This window comes from Chinchilla lanigera, unplaced genomic scaffold, assembly GCF_000276665.1.
Source record: "Chinchilla lanigera isolate Chin_1 unplaced genomic scaffold, ChiLan1.0 scaffold00061, whole genome shotgun sequence".
Taxonomy (NCBI): domain Eukaryota; kingdom Metazoa; phylum Chordata; class Mammalia; order Rodentia; family Chinchillidae; genus Chinchilla; species Chinchilla lanigera.
Window position 1 is genome coordinate 9,120,415 of NW_004955462.1, and position 27,047 is coordinate 9,147,461.

The 27,047-nt window shown below is 37.3% G+C and overlaps 1 protein-coding gene and 1 long non-coding RNA gene across 2 annotated transcripts in view; one reads left to right on the forward strand and one right to left on the reverse strand.

Annotated features, from left to right (window-relative positions):
* Dcaf6 (DDB1 and CUL4 associated factor 6) overlaps nucleotides 1–27,047 on the reverse strand; it is a gene marked incomplete in the record, with an annotated part of 140,272 nt that overhangs the window by 83,705 nt on the left and 29,520 nt on the right. The window contains 3 exon segments of the mRNA XM_013521421.1: nucleotides 226–339; nucleotides 11,821–12,006; nucleotides 18,507–18,599. Coding sequence (XP_013376875.1) covers nucleotides 226–339; nucleotides 11,821–12,006; nucleotides 18,507–18,599 — 393 coding nt within the window.
* Nucleotides 283–17,132, forward strand: LOC102021635. The gene is made up of 3 exons (XR_263109.2): nucleotides 283–363; nucleotides 3,516–3,741; nucleotides 16,856–17,132. It is a non-coding gene; the product is annotated as an uncharacterized LOC102021635 (long non-coding RNA).

Here is a 27,047-nt window from a genome sequence, read left to right on the forward strand (position 1 = left end):
ATGCTTATAATACTATACACCCAACTATATAAATTTTCAAAAATGCATTTTAAATGCACAGTTAAAATGTTAAGTTTCTTGACATTAAAATAGTTTTATGGTAAGAGTTCAGCAAAACAGAATGTTAAAAGTTCACACATAATCACATCCTCTGAAGGTATCTGCCAGATATAAATTATACTCATAATTTTTCTTGCATCAGTTATTAAAAAACTGGATTCTTACATCTTTGCAATCTTCTTTTGTGCAGCTAGTTTTGATGCGTGTGTCAAACCACCTAACGGTCCCGTCTTCACCACAGGACAGAAAAGTGTAAGGATCGTTTGGTACAGTCATAATCTGAAGAAGAAAACAAAAGCACAGGTAACCTGAAGGGAAATTCAAACAGGTGGCTCTGAAACATACTGCTACTATTTCACAACATGACTACAGCAAAAACAACAAAAGCCATGCTGTTTTAATTAGCTATGACTTATCCCACACAATGATTCAAATGAGTACAATAAACACATCAGAAATGTTGAATCTGACTGATAACTCTGACAGTATAATTAATATAACTTCACATAGGAACTTCTAATAATTCTGATGAGCAACACCCTCCCCTAATTATATTCAAACTATTCAAAACCTAATTTTTATGTTTTCTGTAGGTGAATTTATCATTTTATTATAAACATTTAACACTGTCTTTCCTGATGTTTGGTTTTGTTTGTTTGTTTTTTCTTCTGGTACCGGGAATTGAACTCACAACCTTGCACTTGCCAGGCAGGCACTGTGCTGCTGAGCTAAATCCTCAGCCCAGGTCTTTCCTGATGTTTAAGAAAACTGGGATGCTGAAATGATTTAAGTAAATAAACCAATCTCTCACAAAGAATCTTACATGGTGGTGACAGTTACATAACAATATACATGTATTTAATGTCACTGAATTCTATACTAAAAAAAGGGATATAGTGGCAAATTTGATGTTATGTAAATTTTAGCACAAAATTTTTCAACTTTTATTTTTTTATTAGTACATGTTCCCAGTACAAAATGATTACATCTCTCATGGTAATATCTACATCAAGTGACAGAGGGACAGGGGGCAGGGGTTCACCCCCCCCCCCCCGTCACTAGAAGTAGACACTAACAACTTTGGCTATCTAGATTTCCACATATGGCTTTATGTAACCAGCAATGGAAAGCATGTTCCTATGTTTTAAACACTGTATATACAGGAAAGTATTCAGAATCGTTAATCATCATGGAAATACAAAATCGTACCATAAGAATGGCCAAAATGTAAGACTGTTACTATCAAGAGTAGATGCCTACGTACAGCAACTGGAACAGCGGCAACGTCTGCTAATGTTGATCATGTGCCTTTCTTGTGACTCAGCAATTCCACTAAACTAAAAATCCATACATGGGCACCTGAAGATGTGTACTAGAATTTTTCCCAGCAGCACTGTGCATGTTAGCCAAATGCTGGAAACAAACCAAATAGTCAACAGCAGAGCAGAAATGGAAATTGTGCACAGCAGGGAATGTAGCTCCATGGTAAAGTGCTGATCTAGTGAGTATAAGGCTCTGGCTTCAATCCCTGACAACACACACACAAAATCTCCTTTAGAAACTCTGATCTTTTCCTAAAATAAAATACTACATCAACGATAAGAATGAGCAAATCACTGCTATCCTCAAAGTATGGGTGAATCCACAAACCTACTATGTGAAAGACGTCAAATTTAAAAGAACACATACCAGTTCCATAATATAATTTTCCAAAAAGACAAAACTAATCTCTGCTATTTAAGAGACTATTTTAATAGAGGCAGGCATGGTGGTACAGAGTCTGTACTTCCAACCCTCTAGGAGGCTGAGGCAGGAGGATCACAAGTTCAAGCCCACCCTAGGCAATTTAAAGACTTGGTGACATCCTGCCTCAAATTTGAAAAATGTATTGAAAAAAAAAAAGCTGGGGATGTAGCTCAGTGCAAAGGCCCTGAATGCTGCTAAGCCAGTAAATGGGGTAAGAGTCCTACTGGTAGTTACTTTTAAGTGAACAGTAGAACCTTTGTGTATACAGGGGCCTGTTAGGGGTGTTTCTTATTCTAAGTATATTATTCCACAAGTGTATTTTTGTCGAAATGCATCAAGTTGCATATATCTGATGTGGGTACTATTCTGTATATGTATTATACTTTCAAAACTTAACCTAGAAAACCTCTGTTTTCTATTATGGTGGCAAGCAGGATAAGGACCCCCTCAAAGATGTCAACATCTAATTATTAGAGACTATGAATATGCAGTATTATACCTTCAACTGCTACAGAAACTAACAGGTGTGGCTAAGGATTTCAGAGGAGACCATCCTGAACTATCCAGATGGACCCAGTAAAATTGTAAGCATCCTTATGAGTGAAAGAGGGAGACAAGAAAGACAAGACAAGATAATGGAAAAAGTCAAAGAGGGGAAAGAGGGGAGGGTCAGAGAGAACAGAGGGACAGAGAGGGAGAGAGAGATCTGACGATGCCACATTGCTGACTCCAAAGACGAGGAAGGATCTGAATCCGAGAACTACATTTGTCCTCTAGAAACTGGAAAAGCAAACCAGAAGGCACCCAGACCTGCCACCTGTTGAATTTTAGCCCGCTAATACTCATTTCAGACTTATGAGTTCCAGAACTGTAAGATAACAAATGTGTGTTGTGTTGCTCTTCATAAAATAAGTATCTACTACTTTTAAGCTACTGAATGCAGATATGTCTTTTGCTTCTATTGAACAATTCTGCCACCAATGCAGAGTAACAAGATTTAGACTATGCAAGAAGAAACTTGCAAAAAAGTATACCCAACACAAACGAGTCCATGTTTCAAGGAAAATAAGACTTCAAACTCATTTCCTATCTGTGAAAAATGCCATTTTTCCTCTCATCAAGTAAGTAGTGTTGAACTATTTACTTGTAAAATGATTTTATCAGTAAGAAATATTTTGATTTGTGTTGATTCAGTTTTGATGACTTTACTAAGTAGACAGGTCACTTTTTACTTTGTATATACTACAAATTCTTCTTGATTATTTGTATTTTTCTTTATATATTACACTTTAAAAGTTTGTATTTAAAATGTGAGAAAGACAAAAAAGAAACATTACACTGACATAGGGGAGACGCTAGATGTTAAATACACCGAGTTTGTGTCCCCCAAAACTGAAGAATGAATTCTAAGGAACAAAGGAGGTTAAAAGTGAGAAAATTTATTGGGGAGAAAGAATGGGCAATAAGAATGGGGAACAGGAATAGTTCATGAGAGACAAGAGCAGTCCCAAATGCGTTGGACTACAAACCAAATTCTTGTGAGTACATATTTCCTATATAAATTCATTTATACAAACTGGAATAATGTAATTCTTTCATACACTTAATTATTTAAAACTGAGCTGCATTCATCACACTGTTACAAAGTGAAATAATTATATTCCTAATTGTAATTAATGCTCATTAACTGTGTTATCTCATACAAATAGGTATCACTTAAGAACCCTTCCTGTAACGTAACCTTCCTGAACAAGGTGGAAAAAAACATGTTACAGCAGAAGCGTGTCTGGAACAGCCAAATACGGACCACTAAAAATATATTCCTCCATAAAAGCACTGAAACACTGCAGTTTTCTTTAACTTCATGGCAGCACTGAAAACACCAATGGCCTTGCATCTATGGTAGTTGTGAGAACCAGCATCTTACCGGACAAGGTAAGCCACAGCTCTCAAAGCCCCATCTCCAAAAAGCTGTCACTACGGAGACTTTTCTCAAAGTGGAAAATCTCCATTTTGAGGACTTAACACTGAATTTACCATGGGTAAATAGTCCATGTGATAATAGCCCTACCCTAAGGATGTATGTCAAAAATAATCAGCAATAAAGCCAGGCATGGGGGCGCATGCCTGCATTCCCAGTGCTGAAGGATGCTGAGGCAGGAGGATTCCAAGCTCGAGCCCAGCCTGGGCAATTTGGTAAGACCCTGTTTCAAAATAAAAAGCAAAAAGGGTTGGATATGTAGCTCAGTATGAAGCATTAGCTTCTATTCCTAGTACCGCCCTCCCAAATCAGCAGTAATGATTTAATGTTACAGTCACTTGAAGCCACAATGTAAGTAAAATAAAACACTGACCAAAAACCTTAAAAGTAAAAACGGGAGAATCAGTAGAACTGGAGAATTTTAAAAGCCATGAAATACTTCTGGGGCTTCAAAAACTAGGGGCATGTGGTAAGGTTACCCATGTGCCCAAAAGGCCCCATTGCACCACCCATAGCTAACCTGCAGGCTTTGCATAAACAGGAAGTGAGACCTAGGTCTGGGCAGTGCCTCTGTGGGAGGGCAAGGACTCCAAAAGGCCTTGGGCTGATCCCACGCATTGCGGAAACCAAAAGCCAATACTGTACCTGAGCGTTCAGGCAGAGCTGCGTGCTGGCGGGGCACTAGCGGAGTGTCTAGGCACAAAGAGCCCTTCAACAGACTGGAAGATGTAAGACATTTAAGGGAATCTGTCAGTCATTAACTCACACGACGTTCACTAAGTAGAGGCTTCAGTGACCACAAATCATATAGAATCAGTCCAGGAAACCCACCAGAGAACAAGGAAATCCAAGGAGAAGAAATTAACATTGTTACCCAAAGGGTTAATGTTTTACTAAAAAATTAACAAAGCGTGCAAAGAAACAAAACCATATTCCATACATGGGGTGGGGTTTCAAAGGAAACTGGCTAAGAAAATACAGAAATTGAACTAAAGGAATTCTTTAAATCAGCTATCCAAATGTGCTGAGAACTGATCAAAAACTTCTAAATAAGCCAAGGAAAATATAAGAAAATGTCTCGCTAGGAAGACTGTTAAAAGAGAGGTATTACTAAAAACAATTCAAATTCTAGAGTAAAAAAGTATAATAACTAAAGAAATATTTACTAGTAGGGCTCAACAGCCAACTTAAAGTAGTAGAAGAATCAGTGAAGATAAGTACTGTACTGCTGAATCAAGGTTATCCAAGCTGAGAAACAAAAAAGAAAAGTGAAGAAAATTGAGTGGAGATGCAGAAAACATACCAACATAGGCCAATAGAAGTTTCAGAGGAATACAGACCAAGAGGTAGGAAGAATATTTGAGGAAATAACTGCTGAAACTTCTTAAAATTCAATTTAAAATACGAATCTATGCATACAAAAAGTTTGATATTGGGGCTGGGGATTTAGCTCAGCGGCACAGCGCCTGCCTGGCAAGCACAAGGTTGTGAGTTCGATTCCCGGTACTGGAGAAAAACAAAAACAAAACAAAAAACAAACAAACAAAAAGTTTGATAAACTGCAAGTAAGCTAAGACAAATTAAATCCGCACAAATAATTAAATTATCAGAAGGCAGATGGGCAATTTTAAAGGCCAGGGTGGAAACAGACTTTGCCTTGTGCAGAATAATCCTAAATAGAACTAAAAACTGACTTCTCATTAGAATTCAGGAAAAACAGAAGAAGTGACATAATAGGGTGAAAGAAAAAGATTTCTAATTAATAATAATTATATATCCAACAAATAATGTTTCAAAAATGAAGGAAAAAATTAACACACTTCAAAATCAACATCACTAGCACACCTGAACTACAAGAATATTAAATGCAGTAGTTAAGGCTAAGCTAAAGGACATTATTAATTCAAAAGCATACAAAGAATACTAGTAAAGTTAAAGTATATAAATATTAAAAAGTACAAATATTCTTATTTCTGTTTTCTTTTTCTGAATTAAATAATAACAGCAAGAACCCATAACAATAAAATTATATTCATGGACTTAAAATGTAGAAAGATGCAACTGGTGTTAACAGGGAAAAGGAGAAGCTATACTTTACCAAAATTTCTGTGTTCTATGGAATTATACTATAGTTAATTTGAACAAAACTGCTACATACTAATTTAGAAATTATAATCTTAAAGTTAGTCACGAAGAAAATAACTTTAAAAATCAATTAAAAACAACAACAACAAAACAAACCCTACAAAGTTTGGCTTTTGTATTAAGGATATGTTGGCCTTATAAAATAAGTGGAAGTACTTCCTCCTCTTTAACAAGAGTTTGAGAAGAACTGGTATTAGCTCCTCTCTAAAGGTTTCACAGAATTCAGCAGTACATTATCAGCTCCTCAATTTTTCTCTGATGGGTCATTTTTCTATACAAATTCAACCTCCTTATTTCGTTACTGGTCTGCTCAGATTTTCTATTTCTTCATGATTCAGTCTTGGTAGGTTTATGCTTCTAGGAATATATCTATTTCTTCTACATTATTCAATTTGTAGGCATATAATTGTTCACAGCATTCTCTTTTATGATCCTTATATTTCTGAGCCATTAGATGTAAGATCTCTTCTTTCATCTCTGATTTTGTGTCTTCTTTTTTTTTTAGGTTATCTAAAAGTTTGTCAATTGTATCTTTTCAAAGAACCAACTCTTAGTTCTACTGATCTTTTGTATTATTTTTCTGAGTTCTAGTTCATTTACTTTTATTCTGATTTGTTACTTCTTTCCTTCCGCTAGCTATGAACTTTCTTCTTTTTGCAGTCCCTTGAGATGTAATGTCAGGTATTTACTTACTTTCTTCTTACTGTTGGCATTTATCACTGTAAACTTCCCCTTTATAACTGCCTCTCCATAAGTTTTGATGTGTGTGCTTCCATTTTCATTAGCATATTTTTAAAGTTCTCTTCTGATTTTCTCTTTGAAATTACTGGCCAGTATCACTAATGATCATAAATACAAAAATCTTCAACAAAATACTAGCAAACAGAATTCAACAGCAAATTAAAAGAATCATACACCATAAACAAGTGGTATTTACTCTGGCAGTGCAAAGATAGTTCAACACTCACAAATCAATAAATGTGATATACCACATTAACAGAATGAAGAACAAAAATATGACCATATCAACAGATACATAAAAAGCCTTTGACAAAATTCAACATAGTTTCATAATAAAAATTCTCAATGATTAGGTATAAAAAGAATGCAGTACTTAAAAAAATTTTTTTAAAATGCTGTCCACATTTAATGGCAGATATACTCAGTGATCAAAGTAGGAAACTTTTCCTTTAAGATTAGAAAAAAGACAAGGAGTTCCAGTCTTTCCACTTCTATGTCCTAGACAAAGCAACTAGGCAAGAAAAAGAAAGAAAAGTCATCCAAATAAAAATGGAAGTAAAATGTCTTTCTCTGTAGATGAAATTATATGCAGAAAATCCTAGAGATTCCAGCAGAAAACTATGAAAACAACAAAAGAATTCCATAAAATTGTAAGATACAAAATCAGTATACACCTGGGTGTGGTGGCGCACATGTCTAATCCCAGCACTCGGGAGGCTGAGGCAGGAGAATCATTACAAGTTCCAGACCAGCCTGGGCTACAAACTGAGCTCAAGGCCAACCCGAACTGCACAGCAAGACCCTGTCTCAAAAAGATCCTCCCGCCAAAAAAAATCAGTTCAAGCCAGGCAGGGTGGGGCTGGGGATTTAGCTCAGCGGCAAAAGCGCCTGCCTGGCAAGCGCAAGGTCGTGAGTTCGGTTCCCGGTACCGGAGAAAAACCAAAAAAAAAAAAAAAACAAAAAAACAAAAAAAAAACAAGCCAGGCAGGGTGGCATATGGCTATATAATTCTACACCGTGGGAGGCTGGGAGGCTGAGGCTGGAGGACTGAAAGTTTGAGTTCACCCTGGGCAACTTAGCAAGATCCTGTTTCACAAATTTAAAAAAGGGGTAAGGATGCAGCTCAGTGTTTAGGCCCTGAGTTCAACTGCCAGTACCAAAAAAAAAGAAAACAAATCAGTTGTTTCTATATAGTACTATAAATACCAAATTATCAAAATGAGAAATTAAGACAGCAATCCAATTTATAGTATCATCAAAAAGAATAGAAATGTACAGAGAGAGGTGAATGATCTAATATAAAGTACAAAACACTGATCAAAGAAGTTGAAAGGGATGAAAATAAACAGAAACACATGAATTTTGTATGACACAGAAGGATCAACATGTCGAAATGATCACACTACCTAAATGATTATATACACTATATATAATCTTTATCAAAATTCCAATGGCATTTTTCAAAGAAATAGAAAAAAATCTTTAAAAGCACAAAAGACCTCAAATAGCTAAACTAATCTTAATCAAGGAAATTAAAGATGGAGGGCCAGGGGTATAGCTCAGCGGCTCAGCACCTGCCTGGCAAGCATGAGGTCCTCAGTTCAATTCCCAGTATCAAAAAAAAAAAAAAAGATGAAGGCATTAAATTTCCTGACTTCTACTTACATTACAAAGCTATGGTAATCAAAACATTATGGTACTAACATAAAAACAGAGCAAAGAAAACAGAAAAATTGAAAATAAACCCATGCATATATAGCCAACTAATCTTTAACAGAAGTGCAAGAATTCACAATGAGGCAAGGACAGTCTCTTCAATGAATGGTGCTGAGGAAAATAGATTTTGACATGCAGAAAAATGAAATTAGATCCTATATTGCATACAAAAATGTGGGTTAAATAATTTTCATTCTCATTTTTCCAATTGGTATTAGTACATACTTGCACATAATTACATTCATCATGGGGACTTGAGACATGCACATAACACATATTAATTCTTTTTCTTCACCTTCTTTTCCCCACCCTCTCCTGGATTAAATATTTAAATGTAAGACCTGAAACCACAAAACTCCTAGAATAAAATAGAAGTAAACCTCCATAACAATGATCTTGGCAATGATTTTTTTGGTAAGATACCCAGAACACAGGCAACAAAAGTAAAAGTAGACAAATATGAATTATGTCAAACTAAAGTTTCTGCACAGCAAACAAATGAAACAAATCAACAAAATGAAAAAGTAACTGATGTAACAGGAAAAAATATTTGCAAACAATACATCAGTAAGGGGTTAATATCCAAAATACATAAATTCACATAGCTCAATAACATACAAGCAAATAATCTGATTAAAAATAGGTGAAGTGCCTAAATTGTACGACCCAAAGAAGGCCCAAAGAAGACACACAGGTGGCCAACTGATATATGAAAAGGTGCACAACATCACTAGTGATCAGAAAAATGCAAATCCAAATCACCTCACACCTGACATGATGACTACTGCTAAAAAGTCAAGAGATGAGTGTTGGTGAAGAGGTAGAAAAACCAGTACACACTGTTGACAGGAATGCAAATTGGTATAGCGTAATGGAGAATAGGAGGATCCTCAAACGTAAAACGTAAAACTACCATAGAAACTAGCAATCACATTTCTGGGTTTACATCCAGGAAATACAATCATTCTCTCAAAAAAACATCTGCAGCCCTATGTTCATCTCAGCACTAGTCACAATAGCCAACACACAGAAATGCCTATCTACTAATGGATGGTGGAGGAAGAAAATGTGATGTGTGTCTCTGTGTGTACACAAACATATGTAAATAACTGAGTGCTATTCAGTTTAAAAAAAAACTTTTAAGTTTTTAAATTTAAATTAGATTTTAAAAATATAATTTTAAACATCATAGATTACTGGGCAACATGGCTAAATAAAGTGACACAGACAACTTTTTGCATTAAAGAGGACAAAATACTTAAGTAATTTAATCATGGAGGCAAGAGAACTATATGTGGAAAACTACAATACACTACTGAAAGAAATTTTAAAAAGACAAATAAGGGGAAAATTCCATATGCCATGGAACAGAAAACCTGATACTATTAAAATGTCCATGCCTCACAAAGTGAGCTACAGATCTCATGTAACCCTTATCAAAATCCCAATAGCACTGTTTGCAGACATAGAAAAGAATCTTAACATTTATATGTAATCACTAAGGGCTTCAAATAGCTACAGTAATCCTAAAACATAAAAACAAAGGTATAACCATCACTCTTCTTGATGTTAAATCATATGAGAATACTACAGTAATCAAAACAGTATGGTGGTCCAGGGATATACCTCAGCGGCACAAGCACCTGCCTGGCAAGTGTAAGGTCCTGAGTTCAATTTCTGGTACAAAAAAAAAACAAAACAAAAACAAAAAACCAATGTGGTATTACACTAGAGACAGACATGCAAGCCATGGTGACACAAACCTATAATTCTGACTTGTTGGAAGGCTAAAGCATAAAGATCTCAAGTTCAAGGCTAGCCTGGCAATTTAGCAAGATTTTGTCTTAAAATTAAAAGGGCTGGATGTAGCTCAGTGTTACAGTGCTTGCCTAGCATGTGCAATGTCCTGGGTTCAACTCCAGGTATGACTAAAACAAACCACATCAGACACTGACCAATAGAACAGATTAATGAATCTAGAAATAAGCTCTCGTGTATACAGTCAAATGACCTTTGACAAAATCACATGGTGAAAGAATAGTCTTTTCAACAAATACTACTGCTGGGAAAAGTGGATTTCCATATACAAAAGGATTAAGTTGGAGTATATAAAAACAATAAACTTAAAATGAATTAAAGACCTAACTGTAAGATTGAAAATATAAGACTAGAATAAAATAGGGGAAAAGCTTCACAAAACTGGATTTAGCAAAGATTTCCTGGCTAAAATGCCAAAAATACAGACAATGAAAGCAAAAAAACTGGAACTATAATAAAACTTGAAATTGTCTAGCAAAGCAAATAAATTAACAGAATGAAATGAGAACTTCTGGAATGGTCAAAAACATTTACAAACCTTTTATCTGATAAATGGTTAATAGTCAGCATTAGGTAGAGATTAGTGGGCGGGGGATGTCAAATTAGCGTGCTGTGCCAGTTATAGTTAAATGAAAAAAAAAAGACCTCTATGTATAATATGTATTTTATCGTCAGCTGTTGGGTTTCAAATCCAAAGCGATCCCACAGGACACAATGACATTTTTAGGTTACACGTCGTGCACATTCCTTCTAAGACCTAGCTATCTGGCTGCCTATATCCAAAACATGGCACACAGCACTCCAAGAAAGCGGCAAAAACAAAATAAAGTAAAACCCCCAAGCAATTCAAAAAAGTAGGAGATGACATTAATAGAGACAACTAAAAAATAGAAAGCACATGCTGGAGGTATTGCTCAGTGGTACAGCACTTGCCTAGCATGCACCAGGCCCCCAGTTTGATCTGTCCTCACCAGAACTTAAAGCAAAAAGTCAAACATTTGAGGATGGATAGGAAACAAAATCCAGCTCCATGCTATTCACAGAAATACACATACAACTATAAGGACACAGAACTGACATTCAAGTGATGGAAGAAGATTACCAAGTGGTTAATAGAATGAAAAATCAGTAATTTGATAGGAAAATTACAAACAAACATTTTAAAAGAGCACTTTGTAGTGTAAGCAAAGTCTCTGAATCAAGTAGAGAATAACAGAATCTTAAATTCATACCACCTCATTTAATTCAGCTCAGGACTTGAGATTATTAATATCCAACGAAAACCTGGTTCTTTAGTCAACTGTACTAGTGTTCCTTCTGATATGAAGATCTGGTAAGTGCGACAGTCTGGATATGATCTGAGTGTATTCCCCAACGCTTTGTATGTTGAAATTTCTTCTCAAATAATTACAAATCCATCTTACATAAGTATATCTTGCATCTTATTTTTTTAACTTGATCCACAAGTCCACTGAGATAAATTTTCTCACATGCTTTGCTGAAATCTAGCCTGCCAATAATTTCTATGCATAAATGCACATACACATGCATACATACTTATGCAAAAACATACACATTTACATGTATATAATACAGAGAATCACATGTTGTACCTCATAGGTAGTTCCATAATGGCACGTAAATTGGCACTGTCTGTTGGTTTCTGCATCTTGCTCAACGTTAGTGTAAAATATAACTCCATCTCCAGAGCAGGATACAATCTGCTTATCATTTGTGCAGGGTAAGAATTTTGCACTAAATATATTTGCTCGATGGCCCGAACGAATTGTTGTCAAAACCTAAAACATACAGAGAAAGTAGTTCATGGTAATTTATTATTCCTAGGAAGAAATATTTATACTTAACATACTCACAGTCAGTAATAAATTCTCCTTAACGAGTCTCATTTCAACAAAAGACTACAGTATCATTCAATTCCAAATTATTATAGTTAGGGAAAAGTCTGATCCTCACTTATTTTCCTTTTGTTCCCTCTGAGTAAGAAGAATGAATACCACCAACTGGAATAGCACCATGAAAACCAAATGCGTGTGCTTTTACCTATTTGGCTTTTTTCACTCACTCATAAAATATTAGTGAATAAGAAAGAACTATTTGGGCAGACTTTGTATTGTGGTTTGTGTCTAGCTGTCTCCCCACAGAGCCTCATGCAGTCATGGTGGAGAGGCTTTTCAGAGGTGGCTAAATCTAGAGTTTGTTATTGATTCATGGTCCAATGCTGGGATTAAGAATGTAAGTGCTATACCTGCCCTGAGGCAGCTAACCTGGGTACACTATAAGGGACAGAAAGAGGCTTGGTCTGCCCATAACCCCCACCCTGCTCTTTTGCTTTCTCCTGCCACATGAACTGTTTCTCCTCTGGGATGCCCCTCTGCCAAGCCACTCTGCCTTGGGGTCAGCAGATCATGGGCTGAAACTTCTAAGAACTGTAAGCCAAATAAAACTTTCCTCCCCTAACTTTGGGGATGAAGTATCTTGTCTCAGCAATGAGAAAAGTAACTACAACACTTTTGAAATTGACTGTACAGTAAGTGATTAAATTATTCCCTTCAGAATGAAGAACCAAATTGAATCTAAATAGTCCATAACCTCAAAGTAATAAAATGGAACAGAAGAAGAAAGTGCAGAGGTCCCAGAATCCAATTCCTGAACTATGTTCAAAAGACCAGAATTATTGTGACAGAAATACAGTTTAACATTAATATGTTAGCTGTAGGCAGTGGCACGTGCCTGTAAACCCAGCTACTCTGGAAGTTAAGGTAGGAGGATCACAAGTTTGAGGATAGCCTGGGCAACATGACAGTGTCTAAAAAATTTTAAGGGCTGGGGAGGTGGCTCAGTGGTAGAGCACTTGACTAGTATGTGCAAGGACCTGGGCTCAGTCTCTAGCACCAGAAAAGAGATTAAATTAAACTAAATATTTGTAATACACATTGCTGTTAAAGAACTAATATCCCCACATTGCTTAAAAGAGGAAAAATAACCAACATTTTTTTTAAAAAAACAAATGAGCAAAACACCCAGTCAATCCACATATACACAAATATCCCTTAAAAATATCACAAAATACTCAACTTTATTCTTAAGTGAATTGGTCCTAATTCTCACTTAATAGACTGGTAAAAATTCAAAAGCCTGATAACAGACGCAGTAAGAAGCGGTGGGAAACCAGCTCTCCATGCCAGGAGCAGTGCTGAATGGTCCCCCACAGTGGAGGGTAGCTTCATAGTAACTCAGGAAAACTGTGCTGGCCTCTGGCCAGGACAGTCTTTTTCTAGGAAATTACCTTAAAGATGTAACTCCAACAATATAAGAATAACTTACATACAAGGTTATTTATTCAGTTACTCATAAAAGCAAAATATAAGACTAGTTGAATAGGGCCAAGCATGGAGGCACATGCCAGTAATCCCAGCACTCGAGAGGCTGAGGCAGGAGGATTGCCATGAGTTCAAGGTCAGCCTGGTCTACATAAGCAAGTTCAAGGCCAGCCTGAATTACATAGTGAGACCCTATTTCAAAGGAAAAAAAAGACAAATTGCAGAAATTATGGTAGATCTTCACAATGGGTACACAAGGGAACACAAAGTGAGTAGGAATATTTACCGTACTTTAAAAAAACAAATTAGGGAGAGATCAAAGCGTAGACACAAAGCTGGTTTGGTTATGTCCTAAAGGACAAAACAATATATATTAAAAAGAAGTAAAAATCTGTAAGTCCATAGTAATTCTTTTTGAACATGATAGGGACAGGAAATGCTCTTACATACAGAAATCCTGGGTCCTGTAGGTCACCTGAAGGGGCATATTTGGATTGGTTCCCAGGGAAGAACCGGTGGGAAGTGGGGGAACCTTTGAGAGTAGGGTGTAATCCAGCCCTCAGCTCCTGAGGCGCATGCCCCTTGAAGGTAACTGAGGGAGCCTGACCTCTTCCTCTTCCTCATTACTTCCTGGTCATGAGGTGGGTGGTTTTACTCTGTCACAAGCTTTTGCTGTAACTTGCGGTCTTGTCATAGGCCTGAGCAATAGAGTCAAGCATCATGTTCTGAAACTTCCATACGTATGAGCCAAAATAAACCTTGCTCTGTTTTTATTTGTCCTGGTTCTTAAGATAGGTGTCCACTATGTCATCCAGGCTGGCCCTGCACTCACTATGTAGCCCAGGATGTGGTTAAAATTGTTCTCCTCTTGCCTCAGCCTCCCAAGTGCTGGGATTATAGGTATTACCACACCTGCACTGCCTTTCTTTCTAGAAGTTATGTATCTCAGGTACTTTGGTAGAATGACAGAAAGGTACCACAAATGTAAATTAATAAACACAGCATCTAGCTGGGCATGGTGGTGTACATCTGTAATTCCAGTGCCCAGGAGGCTGAGGTAGGAGGATCGCCATGAGTTTGAGTCCAGTCTGCACTATATAGTGAGACCCTGTCTCAAAAACAACAACAACAAGACAAACAAAACAAATAAACACAGAAGCTTGGAATGAGGGTATAGCTCAGTGGTAGAACAAGTGTCTAACAAATAAAAAGGTACTAAGATCAATCTTCTCCACTGCAGTCAATCAAATGTAGAAAAGATGACAATTTTAAAACTCACTGCTTTTTTTGTTTGTTTGTTTTTTTGTTTTTTCTCCGGTACCAGGAACCGAGCTCACGACCTTGCGCTTGCCAGGCAGGCGATTTTGCCGCTGAGCTAAATCCCCAGCCCCAAAAATCACTGCTTTAAACTGGGTATGAAGAGGATGCCTGTAATCCCGGCACTCTTGAGGAGGATCACAAGTACAAGCTCAGCTTGAGCAACCTAGTGCATCAGTCGGTGCTTAGAAAAGTTGGCAGGGCTGCGGCGGGGCTCCTCAAAGGCCTGCACATGCTCTGAATCAGATTTAATGTAGGACACAGAAATTTACAAGACTGGTTTATAATGGCCACCCCCAGAATCAAATGTACAAGAGTGTAAAAGATCTGTCCGTGCGGTAGAGATCCAAAGGATCCAGCCCAAGGCTTGCAGCCCAGAAAGTCTGGAGCCCACAGCAACATTCCATGCAAGTCTGCCTGAAGAGGCCAAAGGATCTGAGGGAAGACCAAGGGCTCTGCACCCGGAGGTTAAAAGGTCAGTGCCTGAAGCTAAAGAGTCTGCAGCAGGGATAAAGGCCAGTTCTGGAAGCTGAAGAATCTGCACCAAATGCCAGGAGCCCTGAGCTCCTCAAAGAGAACAGCAGCTGTTCTTGGCAACGGTGAAGACAGGAGCACCTCCAAAAAGAACAGCGAAGCTCTTCCAAGGAAAATCAGCTGAAACCCTTCCCTCCCGTATACAACTCAGACAAAAATTCTTCTTAAAGTGGGTCTTCCATGCCCAGAACCAAGCTGGCTCAATTCATTTAATTAACCACTAGACCAAGTGAGACCTTGTCTCAAAAAACGTAAGTGGGGGGATATAGCTCAGTTCCAAGGCCCTGGCTCAATCCCCAGTACCACCAAAATTAAGCAAACCAAATCAACCATTATTGGCTTTTAATCACATTATAAAAACCGATTCAGACAATAATCATCAATACAAAAACCAACAGGAAAGACATTTAAAAGGAAAGAATTTTTACATGGTCTCAACATATATACCACCTCTGAGACAGTTTATTAGTTACAAAGGGCAGCCCAAGTGAGGAGTCAAACTTCTCAAACTTTGGAAAAGGGATTACTGCGTTTCTAGTTATACATGTGTCAGTTGTATGAGGTGGAATCATAAATGTATTGTATTTGGAGATTATGTAAAGTTTAAGGAGATGTGTTTGCATGTAAGGTTATTTGGGGTGGCCTGTGATCATTAATCCTGCTATCTGATTAAGAAAATGCCAAGCAGATTCGTAGAACATGCTCCTAGGTGTGCCTGGATGGGTCATAGGGACATGACCTTGGGGACTATATATGGTCTGTCATTCAGTCCTCTCGTGCTGTTTCCCTGCTCTGCTCCCTGGCCACCATAGATGAAGCTGCTTTTTAGCTTCACCATGCTCTTCTGCCATGATGGTTCTGTGTTGGAGTAAGCTGACTATAGACTCAATTCCCCCAGACTGTGAGTTAAATTAAACCTTTCCTCCTTTAAACAGTGAGTGTCAGGTATTGTGTCTAGCAACAAGAAAGCTGACTGAAACAATACCAATGTATTGTAAGGACCTACTATAATCACTAACTAAAAAGGATAAAGCCTTGTTATAATTGTAATATTCACCACTATAATTTGATTAACTGCAAATAAGGGAAAAGGTACCAGAAGAACGTTTTAAGGAAAGAGTATTTAATTCCTATTTCTGAGGTTCTTCCCTCAATGCAGCATGGATGCATTCTTCAGATCTAGGCCCTCAGTCATGGGAGGCTCCTCTTCTGCCACAGTACAGGAGTCCTGCAGGGTGGTGAGCTTCTTTAGGGCCCAGCTCCCAAATGAATAGTACACTAGCCAGCAGCCCACAGCCAGCAGCCCGCAGCCAGCAGCCCGCAGCCAGCAGCCCACAGCCCACAGCCCGCAGCCCACAGCCAGCAGCCCGCAGCTTCACCGGCATCTCCACCTCCCTCCCCCAGTCCTGGGATAGTTTGCAGAACACTGTTTGATGTGCTGTCTCTTCTTCAACAGCCCTCTCCAGAACCACAGAACGAGGCCTTCCAGTAAGTTCCCCTAGCCTGCCATTACAGCAACTCCTATGCCACCCTGCGAGACATGGCACGCCTTGTTCAGTAAGATCTAGGTCTTAGTACCGGGAAGGTTTAGGAGGCCACTTCTTCAGGTAGTTTACCTTAGCCCTATGGCAAGTGGTAGTTCATTGTATCTATTAATTCTGGGCTTTTTTTTTTGATCATCTGTAATTAAAGCTTCCCTGTTGAAATTACTGTGTGGTTTTTCTTACTGGACCCTGACTGATATAATCACCAATGCTCAATTGCAACTACTATAAAAAAAATAATTTTTTAAAAGATACATTTTCAGAAGAATTATTAGAAGAAATGTTAAAGAACATAAGAAACAGAAAATAAAGAGAGAAAAAGGAGTTGTGAAGCAGCCAAGAAATGAACAGTACTTTCTATGCATGAGTTCTGTTTTTGCAGACTCAACCAGCCACCACTGAAATGTTACAAAACAAAGAAGTTGTTCATTTTATCATTACTAACCTTTTGGGGTCATTATTCCCTGAAGAATGCAGTCTAACAGCTATGTGCCTGGGACTTACATTGTATGAAACACCGAACAATCCAGAGGTGACGCAAGCGTAAGGACTTGGGTTCTGTGCAAACATTACACTATTTTACACCAGGGAACTGAGAGCATCCCCAGATTGTGGCATCTACAGCAGATTTGGAACAAACGCTCCAGGACAGGAGAACAACCGTATTCTCAATTAGAACTTTAAAGGATCCTGAATATTAAAGATCTTACAAATTTTAAAATAATTATTTACCCATGTTCATAGAACAGAAGGCCACCCTGGGTAATTTGCAGGTAAGTATAAAGGATCTGTAGATATAATAAAAGCTGCTACTGAAGTAAGAATTAGAGATCAAAGTTCTTCACATGGCGCTCACTTGGCCACTTATCTAAAAACTTCTACGTGAAGCAACTTTTTAAAAGACTAAATTTCAAATTAATAAGAGAATAAGAAAACGAAACAATGACTAAGCTTGGCAGCTTTAGTCACACTATTCTAAATATTAACATAAGCAAGTTTTAAAATGTTAAAATAATCCAAGTATGGTGGAACACGCCTACAATCCCCAGCACCACCAAGAAAAAAAAAAAACCTTAAACACTATACATCAATTCTGTAAGTATTTACATCCCGAAGTGTTTTTAAGGTAAAATAAAGCATCTCATTTGGAGAGACCCTTGCTTCACAAAGAGTGAAAATTAAAATTTATTTCTAATATGTAACAAATAAATCACAATGGTAAGGAAATTAATTTACTGAAAAACATTTCTGCCTATGAAAAATCACATGGTCTTTTTTCCCCTCAGTGTTACTGAGATAATATCACTTGTGGCAATTATTATCCACATGGATAAAACAAAGCATATTTAAATTTTCTAGAATTTATAAGGCTGACTGAAATCTTATGTATCCCTAAAGAAACTAAAAGACCTACATGTAACAACTTCTAAATTATTCAATTTAGCAATGTGAAAATGCCAACTCCCTGTTTATTTACAATTTCTTTATTTCCAGCTTTTGAATTTTTTTCTCATTAAACTTTTTAGACACATGTCTCTTTAAAAAGAAAAACAAACACTTTACCTTTCTGCTGTAAGGATTGCTAATTACTAACTTGGTGTCATCTGAGCCAGATAAAATATATTCTCCAGTGTCATTCCAACAGATTGTATTAACCTAAAAAGAAAGCAAAAAAGAAACATAAGCAAACTAAATAAAAAAGGAATTACACCATCATTTATTTAATTGATCTCTTATGGGATCTAATAGATAAACTACATAGCACATAAGAATGGACAAAGAATACAAAGCAGAGATGGGAATTCTAAGGAAGAATTGAAATAGAAATGTTAAAGATCAAAAATCTTGTAACAGAAATGAAGAATATCTTTGATAGCCTTATGAGTAGACTGCTCATGGTTAAGGAAACTCTGACTTTGAGAATATTAACAGAAATCCACAAAACTGAAAAAAAAATAAACAATGAAAAATAAAACTAAACAAAATATCCAATAATTGTGGGACAAGTACAATAAGTATAATTAGTGAACAAGAACACAGAAGACAGAAAAATAAGAAAAAATATTTGAAATAATAATGACTGAGAATTACCCCCAAACTAATGTCAAATATCAAACTATACATGAAGGAAGCTTGGAGAACACTTAGCACAATAAATTCTTAAAAAAAAAAAAAAAAAAAGAAAGAAAGAAAAAATGGAAATAAAGCTTTTGTAAACAGAGGAGAAGAGGGGTTGAAGAGAGGGTTGGGGAATGGGAGAGAAAAGAACCAAGATATATCATGTACAAGTACGAATTCCCTATGATGAATGTGACCATTATGTATACCTAAAATGTACCAATAAAATTTTAAAAAAATTCTGAAAGAACCGGTGAATGGACAGATGGGGGAGGAAGGGCACCTCAAAACTCCACAGGCCATAAAGCTAGGCAGGGAAAACTGTGACAGGCAAACTTTTCATGATTTTACTTTTTTTTATTTTTATCTTTCCTTCCTTAGGTTTTTTTTTGGAGGGGTGAGGGCTGGGGTTCCCCTCACCTTTTTTTCTTTTTCTGTTCTAAAAAGTTTCTTTTCTGTCCTGTTCTTTTTCTTCCCCATTCTACTTTTTTCTTCTTTCTTATCTTTATTTCTGGTATTTTTGTTGTTTATCTTTTCTTGTTCATTGCTCTGCAACAGTGTTTTGTTTCGTTTTGTTTAGCCCAGGCTGGCCTTGAACTAAGCAATCTTCCTGCCTCAGCCTCTTGAGTGCTGGGATTAGAGGCATACGGCACCACACCCAGCTACTGCAATTATTTTCTAACACTATTAATCTCCTTTTACTCCTTAAGAGGTCCCCCATCTCACTTTTCTTTTCTCCTTCTCATATCCCATTGATTAATTTCTCAAATTCACTTTTTTCATTTTTTACCCCTCTCCACCTTATGGATCTCTAAATAGCTATTAACTTCATGCTATTACTGTTGAATGCTGTTCAAATGCTAGCAGAGGTGAAGTTGTTACCTTTAGTTGAAATTTACATCCTTTCATGATAACACTAGCAGGGAAAATCAGTATAAAAGGACCTTACCTCAATCTGATAAAGTCACTCATGACAAACCTACTGCTCACATTTTAAATGGGGAAAATCCAAATTTCCCTCTAAAATCAGGAACAAAACAAGGATGACCACTATCACCACTCTTGTTCAACAAAGTATGTACAAAACATTACCAAGAGCAATTAGGTAAGAAAAAGAAAGAAAGGGCTATTTTTAGGAAAGGAAAAAATCAAATTATCATTTGCAGATGGCACAGGCCTCTATATAGAAGACTCAATTTTTAAAAAATCCACCAAAACACTTCTAGAGTAACCCAAATTCAGTAAGGTAGCAGGTTACAAAATGTACACACAAAAAGCAATAGCATTCCTGTATGCTAATTTCAATTTCATCAATGCATAAACATCAGCAAACACACAGATAAACAGACTACTAAGATATCATGAGGCAACAGTGATCCCTCACCTATCGCAGGAGTGGCATTCCAGAGACCCCCGCGATAGGTGAAAATCCACGAAGTAGGGGCATTATATTTATTTTATTGTTTATACATATTTTAAGGCTTTAGAAACACTTCCCACACTCCTATAAACCTTTTCCACTCTCTTACTAACCATTCCCACACTCTTATAAACATTTCATATACTTTTAAACACTTTCTACACTCTTAAACCTATGCAATTTTTTTAAACAGCATGTAAAATTCTATATGGGTACTCACTGTGAAGTGCACAAGGAGAGATGCTGAATGTATGGGCACAGTGTAGGAGAACGAAGAGACTGATGCTATGGTCACTAAGCCAATCAACACCCAGGATAAAGAACACAGTGCTCTGGTTGGTTACCTTCAATTCCATCAGCCAACAGTGTGCCATGCACAGTCTCACACTGGCAAACTTGGGCAAGCACTAGTGGCATACTGCACTTCCATTGTGTACAGTATGTATTCATCCGCTGATGAAATACATATTGTATTTTATTTCAATTTAATATTCTTTTAATATGCTTGAATTAACATTTTTATATTGTTTTAGGCAAAAATAATTAAAATCATAAATATTATATAAATACCTATATACTGCAAAATCCCGCAATATAGCGAAAACTCTGTGATACAGAATTGTGGGAGTCAGTGGTCTCTCTGTGGTTCCCAGAAGAAAACAGCAAAAGGATTTAGAAAATAAAGACAAGAGTCAACAACCAAGGTCAGGTGCAGTTACCTCTTGCCTGATGAGCAAGAGGACTGACTCCAACAGTAGAGGCATTTATTTTATACACTTGCAAAGTAGTATCATGAGAGATAATGTTGCCTAGCGACTAAGACTAAGACTAAGACTAAGACTGTAATTGTTCAAGCAGGATACTTTTTACAATACCGGGGTAGGGTCGGGGATATAGCTCAGTGGCATAAGCGTCTGCTTGGCAAGCGCAAGGTCCTGAGTTTGATTCCCGGTACCAAAAAAAAAAAAAAAAAAAAAAGACTATACAATACTGAGGTAGCTTGACTGCTTGAGGCACTCTGGATCTGTCCCACCCTCAAGACATATGACCAACAACCAACTCCAGTTGCTCCCAACACAGAATTAGATATATTTTTTTTAAAAACCCACAATACAGCGAAGCTGCAATAAGTGAACCGTGATATAGCAAAGGACGACTATATATATAGGACCTCTGTGAGATATACAGGCCATCACTGACCAAAATGTCATCATGTGGCATATGACTACATATGTTTATACATTTATATTTTGGTGACAGGGTCTCACTATGTGGTTGGCTTTGAACTCACTATGCAGCCCAGGTTGGCCTCAAACTCAAGACAATACTCATGCCTCAGCTTCCCAAGTGCTAGAATTACAGGTAAGTAAAAAAACTATAATATTAAGTGAACAAAAGCAACCTGAAAAGGTTATATACTATATGATTCCCAGTACACACATGGTATGATGAAAAAATACAGTGAATGTTTAAATGTTTTCATTTTTTACAGTAAAAGGCACATTGCAATTAATCCTCAAAATATTCCCCCTCACTTTGGAAACACTTATCCTATCATTCTTACTATTTCTGAAGCAGTTCTAGAAATCCTTTCACAAGTCTCTTCAGCTGTATTATCATGGATGCCTTAATGTCCTAAAAAAACTCAAAACGTTTACCTTTTATGGTCATTTTGACTTTGGGGAGGAGCCATAAAAAAATGGAGCACCAGATCCAGTGAATACGGTAGATAAGGAACATCATAATGCTTTTATGAGCCTCTTTTTCCATTGGACAGCACATAGCAGCATTCACTATTTTTATCACACCTCATAAAGCCACTCTGAAAGAGGACTCCCAGAATTGCTTCAGAAAGTGGCAAGAATGATGGGATAAGGGGGTTTGAAGGAAGAGGATTTTGAGGGTTATTAAGGGCCATATGTTGTAATTTTTTAAATTTAAATATTCACTGTGTACTTCAATCACACCTCTGGAAAAGGAAAAACCATGGAGGCTATAAAAACAATGGCTACCAAGAGGGACAGATGGGAGGAAAGAATATGCAGAGCTCCAAGAATTTTTAAGGCAGGGAAACAACCCTGTGCAGTAATACAATGGTAAATCAGTATTGTACCTTTAACCAAACCCACAGACAGTCTAACACCAACAGAGAATCCTTAGTAAACTATCGATGCTGGATGACTGTTATATGTCAATAACAGTGAACTGTAACAAATGTACCATTCTGACAGGTATACTGCCATCGGGAGAAACTATGCATGTGTATGGGCAGGGAGTATATAGCAAATCTCTGTACTTGTCTCTCAATTTTGCTATGAACTAAAACTGCTTTAAAAAAAAACTTAAGCCTCGGGGCTGGGGATTTAGCTCAGCGGCAAAGCACCTGCCTGGCAAGCGCAAGGTCGTGAGTTCGGTTCCTGGTACTGGAAAAAACAAAACAAAACAAAACAAAACAAAAGAAACCCCAAAACAAACAAACAAAAAAAACTTAAGCCACAACAGGCATGGTATTGCACATGTGTAACCCCAGCTACTATGGAAACTGAGGCAGGAGGAACATGAGTTTGAGGTCAGGGTGGACAACTTAACAAAACTCTGCCTCCAAATAAAAAGGGCTGCTGATGCAAATCAGTGCCTAGATGCACATGGTCCCGGGTTTGAACTTGCTTACCGTGGTTTGACGAACCTGACTGCTGAAATGCTAGTCACCAGGGTGGCAGTGCTGAGGTGGTAAAACCTTTTAACAAATGGGGCTTAGTGTAAAGCAAATTAGATCACAGTGCACCACTTCATAAGGTATTAATGCCAAGAGAGCAAGATCTTATACAATGAAGTTATCCCACGGGCTTGGATCCTCTGCAAATGGCCATTTCCTTTTAGGCTTCTCCCCATGCAGTGATGCAGCCAAGGGTGCTCTCACTAAAGCAGAACCAACGAGGCCATCTAACCTTGGTCCTTCAAACTCTAAAGCTGCAAGCTAAATAAACTTTATTAATTTCAATTCACTTTATACCCAGAGACATGTGCTTGCTTCAGCAGCACATATACCCAACAACATAATTTGGGTTGCCTAAAATAGAACAGAGAAACTTATTACAAAGCAACAATTATCAAGACTATGTTTCTGGCAAACAAAGACACATATACATCAATGGAATGGAATGAGTGTCTGGAAATAAACTCTTACATTTATGGGCAAATGGTGCGACAAGAGGTCCAAGACCATTCAACAAAAGAAAAGTTTTTTCCAGAAATGGTACACATACAACTAGATATCCACACACAGAGAATCTGGACCCCTATTTCACATCATATATAAAATTTAACTGAAAAAGAATCAAGGACCTAATTTTAAGAGCTAAGCATATAAAATTCTTACAAGAAAACAAGCACAAATCTTCATGATTTCTGATTAAGCAAAAATTTCTTAAATATAACATCATGGATGAATTTGTTTTTTGTTTTTTGTTTTGGTAGCGAGAATCGAACTCACAAGCTTGTGCTTTCCAGGCAGGCACTGTGCCACTGAACTATATCCTCGACCCTTAAATATAACATCAAAAGCCTAACCAAACCAACAAAAAGGAAAAATTATAGAGTCAATCAAAAATCTCAGCTTTTTTACATCAAAAGATCACTATCAAGAAAATGAAAGGACAACCCACAGAATATGGGTCAAATATTTCCAAATCATGTATCTGACAAGATTCTAGTATCCAAATATGTAAACACAACTGAACAACAAAGACAACCCAGTTAAAGATAGGCAGAGTTTTGGGGATACAGCTCAGCAACAGAGCACCTGCTTAGCAGGCACAAGGCCCTGTGTTTGATATCCAGCACTACCAAGAAAAAAAATAGTTTCAATAGACATTTCTCCAAACAAGGTATATGAATGACTAAATATCTAATGCATACATAAAAAGATGCTAAACATAATTAGTCATTAGAGAAATGAAAACCAAAGCCACAATGCATTACCACTTCAAACCAATTTTTTAAAATAAAAAAAATAACAGGAATTGAATTCAATTGACATCAATTGAATTGATGTCAAGAAACTAGAACCCTATATATTGCTATTAGGAATTTCAAATGATACCATGGTTTTCCCTTATTTCTGTAGAATATTTTTTGCTTCCTTTTTACCTCATCAAACTGCTGTTGCCCAAGGCCAGCCTGTATGACATAGTGAGACCCTGTCTCAAAAAAAAAAAAAAGGTATTGCTACAGAAGTTATAATCCTTTGGTGATCATATAGATGCCTTTAATACTGTATTCCACTGCAGAATTTAATTCCATAATTTTGTCCTATAATTTCTGTGCAATTCAAAATAGTTCAACAAATTTCATTAACATCTATAGTGTTGGTCCTTCTCCAGTGTTTTTTTTTTTTTGAGACAGGGTCTGGTTAAGCATGTAGTAGAGGCTAGCCTTGAACTAACTATGTAGCCCAGGCTGGCCTCAAATTCATGGTGATCCTCCTGATTACAGGTGTGCACTACCACACCTGGTCCTTCTTCAATTTCTTATTCATCATCCTCTATAGATGATTCAACAAGTCTTTCTAAAGCTGATGGAGACCACTACGAAGCAGCTCTGAGCAGGACTTAAATTAACCAATTGGCTCTTCATGTTTACTTGTGAGTCTGTCCAAGGCCTAGGTGCCTTGTCTGGAGATGGGCGGTGGACTCATAGTAAGTGAACCACTGTGAGTCACTGATCCCTGATGGTCTGTAGGGTGAAGCCATGAAGCCTCAAAGGATAAGACAAGGTCACAGCCAAGGACATCTGGACCCAACTGGAACTAGATAAAGACTTTAGCCTCAGGCATCTCACTCCTGAGTGGATTAACTTAATACCTTACTCTCCTCAAATCTGCATCAACCCTAGAAGGCTTTAAAACTATTCATGATTTCATAAATTTCTCCAGCACATATTTACAATTTTTGATTTTAATTCTTCCACAGTAGGTTTGATGAACGTTATTTCATAGGCAAAAGTGAATGGTTCCCAGGACTATATCATGGGTAGATCACAGTCTGCATCAATTGTAGACAGTAAGCGATCAAATATCAAGTGAGTGTATGTGGCCCTGGAGTTAAGAGTTTGAAGTAATGACATTGCATTTGGAGGTAAATACACAACCTCAATTTTTTCATTTTCATAGCAAACAGACTGATAATATCCAGGTGTACTGTCTACTATTAATAGGATTTTAAATTGCCATCCTTTTGCTCCCAAATATTATTTTTCACTTCTGGGATGAACTTCTGGGTGGAACCATTTCATAAACAAAATGTCTGTCACCCATGCTTTTTGATTGTATTGCCAGAACACAGTCAGCCACTTTTGTTTTTGAAAGTGTGTAAATTCTCCACTTCCTATATTATGCCTGGCTTTATCATATCTTGCAGTGTTGCAACCTTCTTAGTACCAGTTAATTTGTCCCTCCATTTTGTGTGCTCCGGGCATCCTCTGTGCTTTTATGAACATAGGTTCCGCTGAACATCCTCTAATGGAAGAACCCACTTTCATCACAACTGGAAGACTTGCTCTGGATGGTGTCCTTTCTCCTTCATTAACTTCTTTAACTCTGCCATAAGTACAGCAACCACTTCTCCACGGGCAAATGCAGTCTATCCAGTAATTTTTATGCTTTTTAGTCCAAACTTCCTCCTGAATCTGTGCAACCATCTCTCATTTGCACAAATGGCATAGTATCATTCATTTCAGGGGATCTCTTGCTCAAGTGTTTATAAAGGACCCCTTCCTACAGGACCCTTGACTGGAATGCATTTTTGTTCGTACTTTCTACCCACAAATTTATTGTATGTGTGTGTGTGTTGCTACAGTTTGAATGAGGGGCTTCACACAGAGCTACACTCCTCCTTTTTAAAAATTTTTTGAGATAGGGTCTTGCTAAATCACTACATTGCCCAGGCTGGGCTTGAACTTGTGATTCTCCTGCCCAAAGTTCTGGTACTACAGACATGCACCATACCTTTTCCATCTTAACTAAGCATTTATCATGCACTGTGGTCATAACTTTTGCAGTTTGAGATATGATAGAAAACTAGCATGAAAAATTCATTGAGAAAATCATTTTCTCAACATAGATCTCAGCAACTTCAGCTTATGATCTTTTTTTTTCTTTCCTTATTAAGTCAAGAACGTAGAGGAAGCACTGTCTGTCTTCTCTTTGGCATATGTAAATTGCCAGCATCACAATACTCCTTTTGTGGGCCATTACTAAAAGTACAGGTTACTTGTACACAAGCTCCTCATACTGAAATGGCTACTGAGTGACCAATGGGTGAATGGCATCACAGCATGGATACTTTGGACAAAGGGATGATTAATGGCCTCGGCAAGACAGAGTGGGACAGTATAAGCTCTCCTGAGAATGATGCACATCTTGATCTATCAATTGTTTATTTCTGTAATTTTTCATTTAATACTTCAGATTATAGTCAGTCTTAAGTAAATAAAACTATGGAAGGCAAAACCACAGATAAGAGGGTACTCTATGAATGGTAGAAATATTAAATGGCACAATAACTGGA